We start from the raw sequence: 21,198 nt of genomic DNA on the forward strand, positions 1-21,198 counted from the left end.
ATCTCTTGTAACTGTTCAGCCCAGAACCACATCCTGGATTAACAAAGTGTTAGGCATGATGGCCTATTTCTTTTCTGCCTGTGACTTCCTTCTAAGGCAGCAGCAGGTATGTGTTTTATTGAGAGATTCTGTGCCAGCTTCATTAGGTGTATTCTGTGGATAGCATGGCATAAAAGTTACTGTGCTGTGCAAAAATAATACCAGGTTATAATAGATCAATCCAATAGCTCATATAATTGCAAAATATCTCATTTTTAGAACAGTTAAAATACTTTAGTAGCCCTTGGATGTTGATTTTTAAAATAATGTTAATCTTAAAAGAAGTGCAACTTAGCTATCTCTTTTAAAAAGGTTTTTAATTTAGTAAAATGTTACAGAACTCTAGAATATTTCAATCTTTTATCACTTCTGGGATTGATTTTGAACAAAGAAAAACACTACACAGAAACAAGATCTCAAAAGACTGCTAGAATTTATTTTTAAAACAAAGAATAAATATAATTAAGCTGTTTAAAGCAAACAATATAAATACTTCTGTTTGTTTTAAGAGTTTTTTTCTACTGTAGAGTAGACTTTTACAAAGAACTTCAGGTATGCCCATAGGACTTCACATACGCTAATTTTAAACTGAATTTATTTATTGTGTGATTAAGTGTAAGAATTGGCACTTAAATCTTTGCAACTCTTCATATATGCTATCCCTTAAAAAGATATTTTGAGGTATAGAAAATTAGTTTAAAAAAATGATTACTACAAAACAGAAATTTAACAGTAACAATCCTCTGAACACAACAAATGATTGAAAATGTCTGTCAACTTTTTCTACAAGGGTGTGAGTGATTCACAGATTTTCATTACAGCATTACAGTTATTTAGATTTACCAGTAATATTTCATGTTGATGTAGAATAGAATATTCTGTTCTTATAAAAATAAAAGTCTTTTTAATCCATAGAGTGAAATCCATTAAATCAGTGGGTGCTGATGTGTCCATCGTTCCATTTTTCAGGTATGTAGGCTAGGAGGAATCAAGCACCTGGTTGATCTCTTGGATCACAGAGTCCTGGAAGTTCAGAAGAATGCTTGTGGTGCACTGAGAAATCTTGTTTATGGAAAGTCTACTGATGAAAACAAAATAGCAATGAAGAACGTTGGTGGGATACCTGCACTTTTACGACTGCTAAGAAAATCTGTTGATGCAGAAATAAAAGAGCTTGTAACAGGTAAGTTTTTAATATAGACCAGTGCAGAACTGTAATACAGACTATGTTTCTGAAGTGGGCGAGACTTTGAAATAATTGGTAAGTGACTGGAATTGTGCCTATTGTCCGGATTTTTATTTGCACATTAGTATTTTGTCAATACAAAACCACTTATTTGGTTACTGACAGTTAAAATCATAGCAAAGCAGTACAAGTGAATCCCGAGGTTATTGCACCAAAGTTCCACTTAGGGTAAATTTTGCCCCGTTATGATTTGCCCAAATACATAGCTATGTTTTGAATCGATATTTCTTTATTTGCTCCTAAACTTAATTTTATTACATGCTTTTTTTTTTTTTTATCAGATGCTGAGAACAATTTTAAATAAGATCTCGTAGAAGTCAAAAGATGGACCCAAACTGTTTGTGTGTGTTTAAATTACAGACAGACAAGTGGAAATATGTAAATTTTGGAAGCCTTTCAGTGCCCAGGTTGTTAGTAGGGTCATGCAAGTGACTGTGTGTACACCCTCATCTCTTGATTGTGAGGTAGCAAATTTAGATTATATCCTATGAACCTGCTTGGCACTTAGTGCAGGCAAAAAGTACAGAAATAATAAATGACTTGAATGATCCCTCATTTGATTTTGCTAAGCCACTGTGCTTAACTATTTACTTAAACACTAAGCAAAGCTGCACAAGAGTGTTCAAGTTAAAAGTAAGAGAGATCTTATTCTGGGAACTTGTCCAAGTTGTTTTCTTGCTTAGGAAAGCTATCAAGTAGCAAAAGGTCTCTGTATCCAAATCATTCATATGCAGCCTTTTTTCCTTAACATTTGTTTTTTTTATTTTTGAATTTAAGATTACCCTGCTACCGAGAATTGAAAAGCTGCAGCTTAAGTCTATTCCTTAAGAATAATTATGTAAATGAAATATTTAAAAGTAAAATTATACGTTAGCTGCCTTGTCTGCTCTGCAGAATTTATGCTTTATGCATCTAAATCACATGTACTTGTAAGGTGTTAGGGATACTTCCACAGATAAAGACAAAGTAAAATTGTAAAATTTTTAATTATAGAGGGTATTTAGTTACTATCTAAAAACAAAAAAAAAAAAAAAAAAAAAAAAACAAACAAACAAAAACTCTACTGTTACTTTTCAAAAAAAAAAGCACATCATCTCTAAGTAAAAAGAGTTTTCAAATGTGAATGGTATTCACATTTTGATGACTTTTTTAGAAGTTGACTTACTTTTTGATGCACAGATTTTTATTTTTTATCCAACTACAGTAAAATTTTAAGTTTTGACCAAATTGTTTTCTGCTTACCTTGGTGGCATTGACTTCTGTTAGAGTTATACCAATGCTGATTGCTTTATAAAAATCCAGAGCTGACTTTTTTGTAAACAGCAATATAAAGAATTATAAGAGATTCAATGACTATTTGCTTAATAATAATTTAAAAGAAAAATGCACACACCTCCACCTATGGTAGAACCAAACTAGCAAACCACACCCCAGTTACTGTGTTCCCAGTTTAAGATAATGTAAGTACAGATAAATGAATATCAATCTACAGCACTAGAAACATTGTAAATCTGATTTCTAGTTTAAATTTAGCATTATTCATTCCAGCTGTAGCTTTTCCACCACTTTCATAAAAATTGATTTTCCATTGTAGTATTTCTGAAGGAAGATGCTTTTCTTTCTACTGAGGGTGGTCTTAGCAAATTAATTGTATCTTCATTATTACAAGTACCAGTTAGTGAACAACCATTGTCTTTTAAACATAACAGAAGAATCTGGTGTCATTGCATGTGAAATCCATCCAGTTTAGTTTAATATGAAGTTAGATCGATGAAACTTTATTATTGCAGATAAGTGAAATTATAATGAATCTTGCAATCTATATAGATATTTTTCACCTGAATGCATTTGTATAAGATTTCTGAGAAATTGTTTGACAAAATAAAGTTTTAGCCTAAAATTATTTGGGAACATATCCTGAAGATTAAGTATCTGAATTTTGAAAAGCTGAGAAAGAGGGGTAAGGGAGGGGGGAGGTGGTAAGTGCAAAAGCATGTTTTGAGGAGTTAGAAAACGGTAGGAATACCAGGGCCTGTATTTAATTAACAGTAACTGAAATGACAAGATTGAAATTATACATAGAGAGAAAGAAGTGGAAGCTGAATAGAAAAACATATGAAAAATATAGAAAGTATAATTGCAAAAACATAAGAATTTTAAGAGGAAAGCTAGTTACCTTCTTAATGGCTATAGATTATTTTGAAAATAAAATGTGCAAAATCACTTCATAGTCACAAAAATGAACTAATACTTTTAAAAATACCTTTTTCTTTAAGTTGGACTTTGAAATGCTTTGGATCACATTAACTCTTTACTGAGCTTGCTCTATTTGTGTGCAGTTTCCATAGCTGCTGGAGCATAGGAGCCTTGCTCTCCTGTGCTCTGCTGTCAGAGACCCCTTTAAAAGGGAAACAACTCCTTTTTGCTAATTGCATCATATTTCATTAGATATTTAGCGCCAGCTCTTTCTCAAGGCTACTGTTTCTCTTGTTCCAGCACAACTTCAGCAGTAGGCAGCAGAAGTATTGTTGGGGCCTTCTTGATTGTGTGCAAGAGCTCCATTCCCTAGCAAGTGACATGAAGGATGTACACTGATTTATTCTGTCTGGGTATGTTTTTACTTTGCAGTAGGCCAGTACAGCCTGGAATTAATCTGTGACTTTCAGGAACTCATGTCTTGCAAAAGTTAACAGCAGAAAACTGTGTAAGAGATAGGTCCAAAGCATGTATATTTTGATTTTCTAGGTGCAATTTCTCATAATCAAGTCTACAATCAAGAGACCCTAGGACGCAGACCTTTAATTTGTTAAAATCTGAGAAACATTGGTGCTCTCCTTTAGTGCAAGTTTTCCAAAGAAAGTGAGTCAAATGCCTATCTTACTAGTAGTTTTTTGATTTTTCATTGGATCTTCACCAGCAGAGGTGTGCTGTAAACCATTCCCTCCCCAAAGACTTCTGATCCACTCTTAGTAGTGGCTAGTTTTCTGTCAGGCTTTCACCCTGGAAGGTCAAGCAAGAACCAGCACTGACCCTGGGGGAGCAGTAGGATTTCATAGCTGGAAGTTAGGAAGAATGAGCATGAATTCCAGCAGCAGCTGATCACTAGCTTAGCTGTATGGTAAAGGTCTGTCTATAAGGCCTGTCTGTACAGGGGAAAGAGGTTGTTGTTGATGGTCCTGGCAATTCTTCATGGTGTATATTACATCAAATCAGTGCTGCATCAGCCAGTTCAGTTTAGAAATGCTGTTTTATGTCCAGCAACATGGTCTTTTATATTCAGCGTCATCTTTCCGAGAGATTGCATTCTTGCAATAGTTGACAACTGTGCCTTGTAGCTTGTGTATATTTGGAAAAGGGACCTCAGGTTCTGCAGTCCAGGCAGCCTGAGGTAACTTTCCAGGAGGTACAGAAATAGCTGCAACTCTCGTACAAGTTTGCAAACTAAGCAGTCTGTGAAATGGATATTGTTGACTTTCACAACTTCCATTATACTGTAATATTTACCTCTGTTCTATTCTGTATACCATCCAAAGTACTTGGTGATGAACTGTGTAAAAACTGCAGAGGTAGAAGAATATGATCATCCATGTTCAGCAGAGGACCTAGAAGCCAGTGCAGCTGCTGAAGAACTCTGTTGCCTGTTTGGTTAACACTACATGGTGTGAGCAGCTGCAGTGTAATTCTTAGCAGTAAACTCTTCTGGGGTCTTAAAAGTCTGGATTAAAACACCGAGATTCAAAATCAAAACAAAATGTGAAAAAGATGTGGCTGGTTGCAGAGTCAAAACAAAAGTCTTTGCCTCTGGTATTTCCAGGGTCCCACAGATAGTTGAGGGTGCCCCCCGCCCAACACCTCAAAAGCCAAAGCTGTTCAAATAGGAATGACCAAACCAGTTTTCTGTCTCTGATTCAGAAATTTCATCTGCAGCTTTTTTTTCCTAACCATGACTCAAGCTTGACTTTAAACAGCTAATGCTAGACTAGAGACATAGGCATCATTATGCATTGATGTCCTAATGAAATAGCAGCTTTAACACATGCCTTTCACATATTCTCTGAATTAGGTAACAAATTAAGCTTTGAAGAGCTACATAGGGAATTTTCTGAACTGAGCAATTATTTTAAAATCCTATTACAGTTGCTGAACTGACATCAGTAATACAACCAATTCAACGGTGAACCTGTGACCTGTAGATACTGAATCAGAGAGAAAGTTGGGCTTACTTATGCTGGAAACTTCATTGCTGTCTATTGCAAAAGACAGTTTTGTCATCTGAAAACACTGCCACAGGTCCAAGTCCAGAAGGATTGTGAATAAATATCAAAAGATTGGGGTTCGAATTAAATGATCTTTAAGGTCCCCTCTAACACAAGCCATTCTATGATTCTACGATTTTGTACGTCAACTGTTCATATACAATTGTCTTAATATTTTTCCCTTAGAAGGAAATATAAAAGGCAAGGGGATGGTAGGAGATATTTCCAATGTATAGAGTTCTCTTAGCTAAGAAGCATTGCTACCATGTCATCCAAGGGAATGCTTTCAGCTAATGAGCATTTGTAGAGAAAGTAAATGAAAAAGCCCTAGACTTGTGGTGTTGCAATTCCAGTCTTTTTCCATACCATAGTGCAGGAGATAGATTAATGCATGTATTAATCTGAGAGTGGAGTTTCAAATATGATTAATTTTAATTATACGGATGACCATCAGTTTGAATGCTGGAATGTGTTGCTCCGGAATGATCCAATATGTACACTACTTCTAATGTTTTCATTGTTGTAATTGTAAAGTTCAGATAGATAAATGTTTCTTTTTTCATATCAGGATATTTTGAGTCTCAATTTCAGTCTTACTTGATGTGTGATGTAACAGTAGCATTATGAATTTCACATCTGAGATGGCTTAGATTCATTACTGATAAGCATATATTGAATCTCTGGGAGCTTCCATCAATTTGTACTGGGTAGTCACATAACCTCTCGTGCCAGGATTCATAATTGCAATCGAGAACATCAGATTGACTAAAGTAATGATTCTTTTTATTTTTTTTTCTGAAGGAATACTTAAGGTATCAGAAATAATTGTCCATATAATTTTCTTGAAAGGTGTGTGACATAGAGGCATATCTTTTAACAATAACGTAAGATATACTTCTTTTATGTCAGCGTAGTGGAAAAGTGAATGTTAGTGTTGATTTAATTTGCACTGAAATAGAAATTAATAGATAGCTAATATTTGCAAAGAACAATAGCTTTGGGCATGCAACCTTTCCAAACTCAGATTACAGAAGGTACGTGCTATAATAACACAGATCTGTTCTTTTTCCTTCTTTTACTACAACTGATTATAGGCCACATCTTGACCCTTGAAGGTCTAAATTAGTATGCTCTCTCCCATACATTACAGCGCCAAGTGAGCTATTTCACAGCTGTTGCTAGGTCATGAGTTTCAGTATACTCTCTTGAGCCCAGTTTAGATTCTGCTAATCACAGGTCCATCTTCCTACACATACTTTGCTTTCATGCATTCCACCCAAGAGCATTATGTGCAGCAAGCAGCAAATAGAGAAACACTGTTAATATTTGGTGTATTGAAAGAACAGTTCTTCAAAAATAACTTCCCCCCAGTTGAAAGTATCTTGTGGAAATTCATGAAAATTTGGGATTTTTTCGGTACTTCTGTGATCTGTCTACATGCAACAGGATTTGATTTTCATGTAGATGAGGTTCTCAACTTTATCAGACTACATATTTTCATTTCCGGAGTAGGATTATTTTGGATGATGTTCAAGAAATGTAAATTTAGCACAGTCCTCATTGAGAGCTGCAAGGATCAGAATTACAGGCTGCAAAAATAGAGCAGACAATCCATTTTCAAAAAGGGAAGACAAAAAGCCCCACATTTCATTAGAACTACAGAAGCTTTTTCATATAGCATTCTAAACTCTCCTGCAAAGCTTTCTGATATTTTTTTCCTGGTACTGTTACTGCTGATTTCCTTCCTCCGTTAAGAATTACCCAATGCTGATCTCTTGAACTTCAGCCCAGTTTTCTCAGGTTTTCCTCACATCAAGAGAATGTCAAGCACAAATAGTGGCTTGTGATTTTTCTTCTGTGTTTTGTAGTATGTTCACAGACTAAGCAAGAAACATGAGGCCTGCTGAAGCAATCAGTTGAATTACAAACCAAAGTGTAACATGAGTAGCGGCAAAAGTCCCTCTCCTTCCAACCCCAGAGATGCTAGGGACAGTAGAGATCCGTTTAGGTAGGTAAGTAGACTTAGCACTCCTTTTGCTACACAGGATCATTTGTGAATGGGATGTTCACCAGTGTCCCAGAATAATGAAGCTGGCAGCTAATAGCTGTTGAAAAATCAATCAAAACAGTTAAATATTTTTCCATGTACCTTCACAACAATGACAAATAAAAAGGCACTTTATTTAAATGACATACAGAATTTTACTGTAACACTAGAAGTATCTTATACCTTTCCTTAATACAACATTGTACCAGCTCCCACCACCATCTTTCTTGTGTTTGAATGGAAACTTCCCAAATTATAACTGCCTTTCCCTTCAGGGTTTGTTTCTAATAAGACCTAAATTTGGTCCAAAATCTCTTAAAAACAAACATCCTATAATAAGACTGTTCTCGTTATTAAAATGAAGATTAAAAGGCTATGTAAGACACATTTTTGGTTTGTAAAATAAATAGCTGAAAACTGCTCCCAAATTACCAAATGGAACATCCTGATGAGAGCTCTTGCCTGCAGATAATGAACATAGGGATAATAAATTATTAATGATCTGATCAATCTACCTCCTTAAGAGTTAGCTTCTGGGCAAGTTTTAACTTAGTTATTCAGTGGTGCTCTAGTGATTTGCTCTTTGATCAATCCCAGGATAATTCTCATGGAAAAGTTAATATTTGCAAGTCTAACAGTCTTCTGGATGGATGGAGTTTAGGAAGGTCCTTTACTTAGTCTTTTCCGTCTGTGCCAGTGCATACACATGAAGAAAAGATGATGTTGGAGGTTCCCTTCCAATTTCTTAGCAAGCACCTGAGTTGTACTGTTCCTCCGAAGGCAAAGCAGGGTGGATATGCTGGGTCCCTTATGAGTCTGCTGCAGCTGACTGCACTGGGCTCATGATCCCTGGATACGCAGCACATCATCTTCTGTTGCCTTGGTATTTCAAACAGTTCTCAGCTGTTCAGCATTTTCACAATCTGTGTGTTAGCCAGTAAGGAAGGCAAGTGCCTTATACTTGGCAAGGCTGAGAGATTTACATCTTATTTGAATAATCATACATTAAGGATGACTTGTAAGTAATAGTAATAATTAATTAATTAAGTAATAATTTTTAGAAAGTACTTACTTGTAAGTAAGTAATGACTTTTAAGTAAGGACACCTAGTGGGTCACTAAGATGATTAGAGGGCTAGAGCACCTCTCCTGTGCAGAAAGGTCGAGGAAACTGGGCTTGTTTAGCTTGGAGAAGAGCAGGCTCTGGGGAGACCTCATTGCAGCCTTCCAGTACTTGAAGGGAGCATACAAACAGGAGGGGGAATGCCTGTTTACATGTGTTGGTAGTGATAAGACAAGGGGGAATGGTTTTAAACTACGACGGGAGATTCAGGTTGGAAATTAGGAGGAAATTTTTCACTCAGAGGGTGGAGAGGCACTGGAATGGCTTGGACAGGGAGGTTGTGGATGCCCCATCCCTGGAGGCATTCAAGACTAGGCTTGATGCAGCTCTGGGCAGCCTGCTCTAGTGGTTGGCAACCCTGCCCAGAGCAGGGGGATTGAAACTAGATAATCTTTAAGGTCCTTTTCAACCCAGGCCATTCTATGATTAATATTTTCAAAGCTCAGGCACGTAAAATCAAGTATGATGTTTTCCCATATGCGTTAGGTAACTAACAGTAGTCTGAGACTCAAAATAAACTTTTTATCTTACATAACTTTCTTTAAGAGCAAATGTTTGGGGGAAACCAAAACTGGGGCTAGTGAAGGGTTTATCTGAGATTTATTTTCTAGTTTGAATCAAGAACTGCATGAAGTATGGCCTCAAAAACTTAAAACTATAAGCCAGTGAAGCATTTAGGTTGTTCACTGTTAGTTATCAGTTACGTTCTTTAGTGAGGATATACAGTCACAGCTTTATGAAATGAAATTTGATGTGTATAGAAATAGCTTGCTTTATGTAAAGTTGAAACTGAAGGATAAGTAATAACTGAAGTAAACTTAAATAACCTAAGCCTATTTTAAGTGTGCAAATGTGATGCAGCACAAATGTTGATGAGGCTCACTCAAGAGACGCAACAAAATTACAAAAAAAGAATCTTTCATAAAATACCACACAACAAATTCCAGCTCCTGGGGGAGCTGATCACAACAGATCCATTTCAAAGGCTTTCCACTGAAGCAACAGCAGTCAAATAAATATGTTTTGGTTTTAGAAAAGGCAGCTGGAAGGTTTTTGAAGATGCTTTGTATGATAAATGCTCACAAGAACCAATCTTAGCCTAACTGCCACAAAGTCTGGTCTAGGTAGGTTGAGTTGTTGAAGAAAGTTACGTTATGCAGGAACAGCGAAGTTAACTTCCACATTCTTCAGACGTTCAAGTTATCTTTGTATGTTGGCTAAACCACAAAGAGAGGAATCTCTAGGAATTATGTATTTTGACTGCCTATGTCACAACTAGATACTGAAAGACAGTCAGAAATCTCCTCTGGAATATATCCACCCCCCTTACGTGTTTTTCTGAAGAGAAAAAGGCAGGCTGTTTTACAGAAATACTTTTCCTTCTTTTGTGTGGCTGTATTCAAAGCTTTTGCTGTTTTGCAGACGTTTGTTTTTATAAACTTTTATAATTTTTACTGTTTTGTCCCCCCATAATTTGTTTCAGAGGAAACTAAATGTTTGAGATCTAGTCAAACTGAAAATTAACCATATGGTTTATAGTAGCAATTGTAGTGGGCTATTGAGAAAATGCTATTTAATGTCTCTGCTGAGTGTACACAGCTATGCAACTTTACAATTAGAAAAATATTGCATGTGAGGAAAATACTGAGAGTTTTTCATGAAAGATATCACCTGTGCCTGGTGAGAATTTAGATGAATTTCAAGTTGTGTTTCATGATGACAATGAAGATTAGATTATTGGAAGTGTATATGCATGTCAGATCTAATAATTTGTATCTGAACGTCTTACAGGAAGACTGTGTAAAAAGGTAGGAAACTACAGAATTCTGCCTGAGGGTAAAAGATTGATAGTATTCAATTCACTTGGTTAGTTGAATGTGTAACACTTGAGACCTCTTGCTATGGTTTTCAAGAAGAAACTTTCTGTAGGATTTTTATATTAGGCTTTGGAAGTTCAGTTCCACATTAAGTATCTAATAGCCCAGACGTACAATGCGAGAACGCAGTAATTCATTGCAGGTCAGCAAAACCATTTTCCCCCTTCCACTGTTCATTTTGCAGTCCTTTCTGGATACTATCTTTCCAGGTTCCTCCTAATATAGAATAATGTCATGTCACACACTTGGGACCTTGTCTTGAAACTTTACTGGCAACCACCCATCTGCCAGTATCTTCTCTACCATTTTCTGAGATTTTTTCCACAAGATCTTATGTTTGCAAGACAGTAATGAGCTTTCAGCCATGATGTCCATAGACTTGGTTTCTTCTCACTTCATTTTTGCTCTTGTATTCCTATGAATACCTTTAAATCGTTATTTCTGCATAGGAATCTGAAGAGATTTCAGTCCTAAATGCTCTCTCTTAAGAATATTGCCAAATCTCTCCTATATTGCTTTTTAACTTCAATCTCCCAGTTTCTTATAAATGAGGATAATAATTTTTCTTCTCCCTCCCAAACCTCATTCTTAAAGGCTTATTGAAGACTCACCCTTTGGAAATCAGATGTTCATGCCTTTTTTACACAAACTTGTAGTGATTTGGCATTTTGCCTGGCCAACTACAAAAAGACAAATTTCTCTTCCCATTGCAGATAGTCAGTATAGGAATCCTCTTTAGATAACTAAGAAAGATACTAGCATTAGAAAGAGAAGCTCAAGGCACATATGTTTCAGGAAAACGGAAAGGTGTTTTGCAAGTGAAATGAGTTTGTATGCTTGTAGGGAATATTCCTCTAGATTTCTGTAGTGCATTGAGGACTTACTCTGCTCCTGACAGGAGAGGATGAGCTGTACCTAAGGAAAGGAAGGAAGAAGGGAACATCTGTCAATCAGTGGATGTTTCTGTTGAGTATTTTTCCTTAAGAAAAAGGAGAGTATTTATTCATTAATATGCATGTTTTCCTTCTCAGTATAGTGGGAGACTTGAAGAGTTTACACGCTTGCCAGACAGACAGAGTAAAGGTTACTGAATACGTAATAACCTGCATATGAGGACATTTTATTTCAGACTGTGAAGTGAGTCTTAATGGCAGCTTTGTTGACCACTTACTGACTGTTACTGTTAGAATAACATTAAAATTGCATTGCAGACTAAATGCATAGGTAAATAATCTTTCTCCTGTTAAAAGCAAAGTCTTTTCAGTTGTTAATGTTGCTTTGTATTTGTTTACCAAGTCTTTTCTAACTTGACAACAATGGAAATCTTTTCTTAAGGGGTTCTCTGGAACTTGTCTTCATGTGATGCAGTAAAGATGACAATCATTAGAGATGCTTTGTCAACACTAACAAACACTGTGATAGTGCCACATTCTGGATGGAACAGTTCTTCGTTTGATGATGATCATAAAATTAAATTTCAGACTTCCCTAGTTCTACGCAATACTACAGGATGCCTGAGGTAATTTGCTGTTATAGAAGAGTATTGCTCTTTTTATGGAGTAATTGTGTTATCCAACAGGTCATTTTATATTTTAAATTTTAAGACAAACTAGCTGTTGTGTTCTATAAATTCAATTTAGTTCTATCATTCAGGCAACTGTCATATATGTATTTTCTCTGTTAGAATATGAAAAGTACAAAGTTAGTCACTGAAAGATGTTAATTATAATGGCCAGTAGTCAAATTTTTTGCAGTTTTCTATATACATTGCAAACAATCATGGCACTTTTCCCCCATTACTGCAATTTTTGCATTGTGTGCACACCTCATTAATTTTATTCAGGAAAAACAGTGTGAATTTGGCAATTTTTTAATACTGTATACATCTAAAAATAGTATATGTATATGTACAAGTAAAGAAATGTTCAACTAATCCCTTTGTGGATTTCTTAAACAGCAATAAGACTAATAAAATATGAAACTAAAACATCTGAAAAGAGAATTGAAAGACCAACAGTAGTATATGAGCTGTTCCTGTTTGTTTGTAGGTTTGCTTATTATTTCAATATATTACATTTCAAACTGTCTTCTATTAAACAGCATATTAAAGCCATTGTGTTTAAGTAGAAGCACAAAAATTGTTTTTATTTGCTGGTAACCATTCTATATTCCTGAATATTTTTATAAGTTACTTTTTTTATTTGTTGGGTTATTTTTCAAGACCACAAGTTTCACACTGCTTTTGAACATACAGTGATAGTATGATGTCTAGAGGATACAATACCAGCACCATGTCTGGAGAATACACACCTCCACAGACAGGCACTGTGACTTTTTTTTTATTATTATTTTTTATTAGCAATAGTACTAGTTTCAGCGTGCATTTAATCACTATATAAAGTTCAGGTTTTGCAATGTGGTTGCTTTGCAGGCAAATAATTGTCAGCACACACTTTTGTTACTTATTCTAAAGCACACTTTTCCTTCCCCTATACCTTACTTTATGCTTCTGTCTATATATCAGTATTACAAATGTTAAATGACACTGCAACCATGGAACAGCAGATCAGTGAATGGATCCAATTTTAAGAAGTAGTAGCAAAGGGTATTTTTAACAAAAACAAGCTCAACCACCTATACCAGAGCATACAAGCCACAAGTTTGTGTTAGTACGACAGAGAGGGCTTGGAATGGAAAAGTCTGTGAGAAAGGGCTTCTGCTCGTGGCTTGTTTTGTCAACGAGTCAATTCTGTCTTGAAATTACAGGTTTGAATCATTTTCATTTTTTATAAACATTCAGGTGGGGTGGGTTGCTGCACCAACTAGAGAAGTTAAAAGCAAGCATATATTTATTATTATTTTATTTAAAAAAAAAAAAAAAAAAACACGCAAGCTTCTGCAAAGTATCTGGTAAAATTATTGCACGTATGTCTATCTGTGAATACACTGTGTTCATTTGTCATTTCAACCCTTTAGGAATCTAAGTTCTGCAGGTGAAGAAGCCCGGAAACAGATGAGGTCATGCGAAGGGCTGGTTGATTCACTGCTGTATGTGATCCACACATGTGTGAACACATCAGACTATGACAGCAAGGTGTGTGCATGTTTCATCTAAGTGATTTTTTGTGCTGAGCCGTATGTCTGATTTGATCTTTTGAGGTTTTTGTACTATAATTCCTCACTGTGATGTGTTTCAGACAGTCTTCTCTCCCAACCCTAATTTAATGATGCACAATCAAATTTTGTTGCATAATGCGGTTTAATTTGTTCTGTACTTTTCATTTTTGTCAGTGTTGACGTATTCATTCTTTAATAATAAGCTCTTGTGCTTTGTATTTTCAGGATACTTAAAATAAGCCACCAGAGTAGAGATGACTGTTAGAGTTTTCACTTTCGAGAATATCAGGAGATAGATTGCAGTTTTCCCAAAGAAGCAGATGTAGCAATGCCCAAGGCCCAGAATTAGAATTTGGTGCTTGTGTTTCAAATGCCTTTTCACCTGTACTTAATTTAGTTTGCTTTATCACTATTTCAGAAAGCAACAGGTTACTTAACATCTTTATGGTTTGGTTTCAGACAGTGGAAAATTGTGTGTGTACCTTGAGAAACCTTTCTTACCGTTTGGAACTGGAGGTGCCTCAGGCACGTCTGCTAGGTATCAATGAATTGGATGACTTGTTAGGAAAAGAATCACCTAGCAAAGATTCAGAGCCAAGTTGCTGGGGAAAAAAAAAGAAGAAGAAAAAAAAAACTTCACAGGAGGATCAGGTATACCTTTTTCTTCGTATTACAAATACATCACCTACTTAGCTAATGCTGGGGGAAAGTACAGAGTTTGAAGAAAAACTACCATAAGTTGAATGAAAATATAGAGGTTTCCTGTACTTACAAATTTATGTTCACTTCTCAGTGGGATGGAGTTGGCCCTATACCAGGATTTTCCAAGTCTCCTAAAGGGGTAGAAATGCTATGGCACCCATCTGTGGTAAAACCATACCTAACACTTCTAGCAGAAAGCTCCAATCCAGCTACTCTTGAGGGCTCTGCAGGATCTCTCCAGAATCTTTCTGCAGGCAATTGGAAGGTATCTGAATTCCTACTCTTCCTCCTATAGTTAAATTTTTGCTGTTCTGTTTCAGTAAGGTATTGGAATGGGTTTAGGGAGAACCAGGTAATTTTCTAATACATGCATATCAGTGTTTCCGTCTGGTGTCTGTCATTCCTGCTTATGCGCTATGGAAGTATAATTTCCACAGTGAAAAACAATGCCAAAGATGGTAGGCAGGAAGAGCAATCTGGAAACTGGCCTTGAAATTGGTACCACTTATTTAAAATAAACAGAAGAATCTTTATTCTGGTACATGTTAGAGTCAAAAAAAAATCTTAACTGCTGTGAGTTCTGGTGGGAAGGTACTGTCAAAATAAGACCAGTGCCAAATAAATATGTATACTATACAGTAATAACACTTCACAAGATCAGGACTATGGTACTCTATATTAATTGGTTCTGAGAATAAATGAGTTTATCTGTTTTATTTCCATACATTCTTGCTTATGACCTTTGCGTACATAACATTAATAGTGTTCTCATGTAGTGCTATTGTATTTGTCACAGAGATTAAAAAAAATGTTAATTGGTTTCTTTGCTGTAGATAAACAGCTGATACTTTTTCATTTTATGCCTGCTTTAAAGTTGGTCCTAAAAAAAAATATACTGTTCCCTCTTTAATAATTTGTCATCTATTAAGTTATTTTATCTGTTAGGTCCCTTTCTTTAAACATTGCTCCATACCAGGAATGAGTGAAAAAAATAGCAGAGAAGCAACACTTTTTACTAATAAAAAGATACGCATTTAACATATCTTTCAATTGTTTTTAATTGGAAGATTTTCCCTAAAATACTTAAGAATTACAACCTAATAAGAGATCATTTTAATTAGAATGTTCTACTAGATATGAGAGTAACTGGAGTTCGATTACAGTTTGCAGCATACATTCGAGCCGCTGTAAGAAAAGAAAAAGGTCTGCCAATCCTTGTGGAACTGCTGAGAATGGATAACGATAGAGTTGTTTCATCTGTGGCAACTGCCTTAAGGAACATGGCATTAGATGTTCGTAATAAGGAACTTATTGGTAAGTACAGAACCGTACTGAATAAAGCACGGTTACCAATACGTCAGACCTTCATTGAAAGAATACTAGGATGAGGTTGTACCAATAGAAATAGCATACTACGTCGTGTTACTTGTCTCACAGAAATAAATCTTTTTGATAACAGTAGCTTTTCAGAGTAGCATTGTCATTTCAGTTTGTCTTTAGCCATCTTACATGGCGATCTCTTTACAACAGATTGAAGTCACCTCAGCCAAACTAAACTGGACAGGAAACTGGCAGTACAAAGTCTGACTGGCAACAGAGCTGTACTTCCTTGGAGCGAAATAGTAGCTTTCTCAGAGGGCTTCAAGGTCCCTTACATATTCTGAGAGAATAGGACAGCCCCGCTGTCGTCACATCAGTAAATTTAACAGTATTGGATAGGGGGAGAGGGGGAAAAATTCCTCTCCTAGTGAAGTATTTCTACCAAATCACAGGTATAGAGCAGTATATATGTGCCCATGCTGAATTAAGAAATCAACAAGGGTGGTTCCTAGAAAAACTTAGTTTCCTATTAGTCAGCTTTAGTATTTAATATTTTGAGCACTCATCTAAGCCTTTCTCATTTAAAAAAAAAAAAAAAAAAAAAAAAAGCAAACATTTTTCCTGCCTTGGTTGGGAATCTGTCTATTGTGGCAAGTGTTGAACGTACCTCACTCTCAGCTTCAGACTGCTATACTCTAAGCTAACCCTACTAACATGTGTCAAGGTATAAAGATGTTTGATATCTGTTACAGAAGAATTTTCTATGTTTTAGGCTACCAGGGTAAGTACATAAGAGCTATTTATACAGATAAGAGCGAGTTACTCTCAAAAAGATGGTAAAACTTTTTCAGCTGCATTTATACATTTCTGGAGCTTCACCATCTAGGATGTTCAGGATATGTTTTCTTGCAGAGTAGGTATTACATCTATTAAAAAATTGGTGAAAAAAAAAAATCAGGTCTGTTGTTGCATCAGCCGTATAGAGGTAATAATCAGGTGATATACTCTTTTCAGGACTTTCTTCCCCTTCTGGCAGAACTTTTCAGTTCAAGAGCCACCTGTTTTCTCTCCCTGTTAAAGCTTTACCTATCAAAGAATTAATGGCTTTCCACGTGTAAAATATTTTGAGACATGTATCATAAGTTACCCCATGCTGTTACCCTATTTTTTGCAAATTTATCACCATTGGTAGGTGCAGGACTAATGGGTTTACATGGTCTAAACTCTGGGGGACAAAAATGTTATTTAAAAAAGTGGATACTGCAACAAGTAACAATATAAATTAGTATATGCAAATGTGTGTTTGTGAGCTTGCCAAAAGATTGGCTGTGACAGAATACTACTGTATACAACGTAGTTGGTGCTAGTATTCCAATGTGTTTGAAATTGAATCGCTTTTGTTTGTGGAATTTGTTAATTTCTTTGCGGTTTTTTTTACTCAGGCATGTTATGCAAATAGCTAGCTAATAGCTTTGAGTAAAGCTTATCCATTGAGCACTATTATGTACAAATACATGTCTTCAATAAAGTAATTTATTGAATTAATAATCATTTAATTATCAACATAGCCTAAATAAGAAAAATATTTACCTTAGCTTTAGTTAATTTCCTTTGTTTGCAGTTTGATTATTCCTGTGCATCAGTCAGTAATTGAAATTGAAAGAGTTGAGATCTGATCTCTTGGAAGTAACAAATAAGGTGAACAGAATGTCTGAAAGGAAAGCTTCCAATTGCTGTAAGGATTTCATTAACCCTCCCACAAATGAAGCTTAGGCATAAACACCACTCCTTGAATCATAAAAATAATGTAATGTTTTCTTTGAATGATTCTGCATTCTCCAAATAATCACTCTTTGCAAGCGCTCCTGTTTTAATAAAAATGCAGCTTGCTTCTCATGTTTTAAGCCAGAAGGGAGAAAAAAAAAATCAAAATTGATCTTTAGTCTCACTTGACCATGTAACGTGCAGATTCTTGGAACTTTTCTCTGGTTTTGATCCTATGTTCCATTTTATTTCTTTAAGGTGCAATTTATTAATGAGTCCTAGAATTTTAACTCTTAAATACCAAAATGTGTTTTCTTACTTGATTCTGTTGATGGTTTTTTATAGGTAAATATGCTATGCGAGATCTGGTGAATCGGCTTCCAGGAGGCAATGGTCCAAGCATATTGTCTGATGAGACTGTGGCAGCTATCTGCTGTGCTTTGCATGAGGTCACTAGTAAAAACATGGAAAATGCCAAAGCCCTTGCTGATACTGGAGGAATAGAAAAGCTGGTGAACATAACAAAAGGAAGAGGTGACAGGCAAGTAGGCAACAAACTTCATACCTAAATGCTTCCTCTATTCCATTTCAAATGTTTAAGAACACAGGAAATGGTTTGGGTTTGTTTGTTTTGTCTTTTTTAACTCACAAAAAAAAGGGGGAGAGATCTGGTTTTGCAGTCCTGATCTGAGTAGCTATCAGAGTCTGAAGCACACTGGGACAGGAGAGGCAGTTGGTATGGTACCTACCATTCTTTTACAGTCTATTCTTTAAAGCTGTTGGAGGCTTTTATAGTTGCAGACAGTAATCATGTTAATGGGGACTGTTCAGGTAGAAAGGTATTAAAAAACTTTTCTTCTTTTAAACATCCACATCATTCGTGGAATATTTAGAGCTTTTCATAGTCAGAATATTTTGACACCTTTGTCAGGATGCATCACAGTAACTCCTAATTATATGTAGGTTGTGAGGAAAGTTTGCCCTACCAAGCAGTTTCCCTAGCCAGTGGGATTTTCTGGAATAGGATTGCAGGGCAAGTGTTGTTTGGTCAGATCTGGCTCTCTGCAGACTGATTCAGGTATAGCTGTGTCATGGAGCCTGGTGTGCTTGGAGTTTTGTTAGCTGAGCTCAGCACAGGGCATTATCATACATTGTGTTTATGTAATGATACTAAAAACTTTCAGAACTGGATAGCTGAGGATGAAGGAACAGGAGTACAAATGGCTCCTGAGCTGTGCACCATCAGCACAGCACAGTTAGTGCAGCCTCAGGGCACCCCATCTGGCTCTGACCAGCATCTCTGCTTTGAATTCCTTGGCATATCTGATGGAATTCAGATTAGCAGGACTCTTGTGTAAACCAGAATATCTCAGATCTCCATTTTTTTTGGATAGAAGAAAAATGATTATGTGTTCAGCCCTGTGTACTATTCCCAGTGTTGCTCAGATGGTAAGGAGGAGGAAAGGATCTCCAGCTATGGAGAAGTTGGTCTGTGTGAATTAAATGTACTGCATTTTTAACAAAATCTGCCTCAAAAAGAGAGTGTGGACTATATTTTCAGTATCCACGATTTATGATGCTTCATGTTTTCAAAGCACAGACTCAACTGCAGCTGTGACTGCAGTGGTCCTTTACATGACTGTTGTGGAGGTGACGTGTAAAGTAGCACTTGCAACTCTAAGGGAACAGGATACGCTGAACAAATTTAAAACACGGGGAGAACAGCCTCAGGTTGTACCAGGGGAGGTTTAGATTAGATGTCAGGAAGAATTTCTTCACAGAAGGGATGGTTAGGCATTGGGACAGGCTGCCCAGGGAAGTGGTGGAGTTGCCATTTCCCGGAGGTATTTAAGAAAGGTGTGGATGTTTAGTGGTGGACTTGGTAATGTTAGGTGATGGTTGGACTTGATCTTATGGGTCTCTTCCAAACTAAATGATTCTATGAAAATTTTTCAAACAGAAGTGTCTACTCATTGACTGACACTATAAACTGCAGTTCTGTCCAGCATTTTTCTTTCAGGCTTTTATTTCAAAAAGTATATTTGGATGAATCTTCGCACTGATGGAAAAAGGTGTATGTTTAATGTAGGTGTCATGCTGTGGCATTTAATTTCAAATCACTTCTTCAGTACTACTACCATTTCTCTTTAAAAATATGATGTGATTTTATTTTTAATAAAGCTGGAGCAGTTTCCCTAGCCTTGCTCTTGAGAATGGAAAGGTGTTTCCCTGACCAATAAATGTTTTCAGTAGTGCAACACAGAACTAGAAAACAAGTCTCAGTATGAGGTTGTCTGGACACTTTCAATACTAGCTCCCTTTACTTCGTTGTTATCCTACAGCTACGAACCTTGTGTAAAGATTTCAAGTATACCGTCTCTGTTTTTATGAAATATACTAAACAATGTTTCTTATCATGATTTTTTATTTTTGTAGACGATGACAATCTGTATTTCTCACGTGGGTGACCCAAAGAAAGAATTTCTAGGCCAGAGCGGGAAATAATTGTCATGCTTTATCTGTCTCTGCACCAGCCTGCTTGTTTAGACTGCTGACACAGCTGTGCTCACACTGTTGTAATGCAGGCATGCATTACTGAAACCTGAAGAGATGACCTGACTTGCTTCACAGCTGCAGGGTTTAGACTGTTCCCTAGCTCACAACTATTATTTTGTTGAAGTGGAGTTTCTGCTTTTTCTGCTTTCTACTAATGTAATATTCCTTATTTCCTTAGATCCTCACTGAAAGTTGTCAAGGCAGCTGCCCAGGTACTGAATACGTTATGGCAATACCGAGATCTCCGTAGCATTTATAAAAAGGTAGATTACAAAAGTAGCCTCCACTGGAAAACAGTTCTACAAAAACTGTTAATTTAATGCAAAGCAATTTATTTTGTTCTCTTCTTTTTACCACTCCACAGGATGGATGGAATCAGAGTCATTTTATTACACCAGTATCAACACTAGAGCGAGAGAGATTCAAATCGCATCCTTCTTTATCAACAACAAATCAGCAGATGTCACCTGTCATACAGTCAGGTCAGTCAAGACACAAAAAGAGATTTGCCAAAGGGGTACCTTGTGTCTCATTTTCAAACTCAAATAGCCTTTCAGTTTATTTGTCATCCTGTCTAAAACATGGGGGCCATGCTGTGTCTCCTCTGTATTTAAACATATAAACAAGACTGCACAAGAATTTCATGTTCTCTGAATGTTACCTTAGCTGATATTACTGTCAGGTTCCATATCCCACAGAGTTTGTGAGGTGTCTCTACAACAGCATTTTAGTTTGGATAAGAAGCACTTCGCAGCCAATCTCCCCATTTACTCCTTAATGCCATTCAAAGTGCAAACAGTCTCAGAATGTGTGAATTGTGTTCCTTTTGGAAGAAACTAAATTGGATGGTGTGCTTCCAGAGCAACGATGTACTCTGTCTGATGACAGATATCCAGTCTGTGGGACAAGATTAGATTTAGTCTTAAGTAAAATCCTCAGAGTGTACAGTGTAGACATCTTGATTTTGTCACCTTTGCCCTCTACAAAGCCACTCCTTTTGTGTTGTATAACATGGCAGGGTAGGTGTAGCCTCACAGAACATGCATACTTAAAAGCATGTAAAGAAAATACATCAGCAAGGAACCTATTTTTGTTCCCTGTAATGTTCCATTAGGATGAGCAAGACAAATAAAAAAACATCTTTTCTGACTG

At 36.3% G+C, this 21,198-nt stretch overlaps 1 protein-coding gene across 3 annotated transcripts in view; it reads left to right on the forward strand.

Moving 5' to 3' along the window:
- Nucleotides 1-21,198, forward strand: part of PKP4 (plakophilin 4) — an 88,951-nt gene that overhangs the window by 63,140 nt on the left and 4,613 nt on the right. For all 3 annotated transcript variants that reach the window (XM_084289664.1, XM_084289665.1, XM_084289666.1), the window contains 9 exons: nucleotides 1,009-1,222; nucleotides 11,923-12,106; nucleotides 13,564-13,681; nucleotides 14,164-14,355; nucleotides 14,498-14,671; nucleotides 15,570-15,720; nucleotides 17,836-18,031; nucleotides 20,225-20,309; nucleotides 20,411-20,528. In XM_084289664.1, the coding sequence (XP_084145790.1) occupies nucleotides 1,009-1,222; nucleotides 11,923-12,106; nucleotides 13,564-13,681; nucleotides 14,164-14,355; nucleotides 14,498-14,671; nucleotides 15,570-15,720; nucleotides 17,836-18,031; nucleotides 20,225-20,309; nucleotides 20,411-20,528 (1,432 nt within the window). The remainder of the gene's footprint in view (nucleotides 1-1,008; nucleotides 1,223-11,922; nucleotides 12,107-13,563; nucleotides 13,682-14,163; nucleotides 14,356-14,497; nucleotides 14,672-15,569; nucleotides 15,721-17,835; nucleotides 18,032-20,224; nucleotides 20,310-20,410; nucleotides 20,529-21,198) is intronic.

This window comes from Netta rufina (genome assembly GCF_964035555.1).
Source record: "Netta rufina genome assembly, chromosome: 6".
Taxonomy (NCBI): Eukaryota; Metazoa; Chordata; class Aves; order Anseriformes; family Anatidae; genus Netta; species Netta rufina.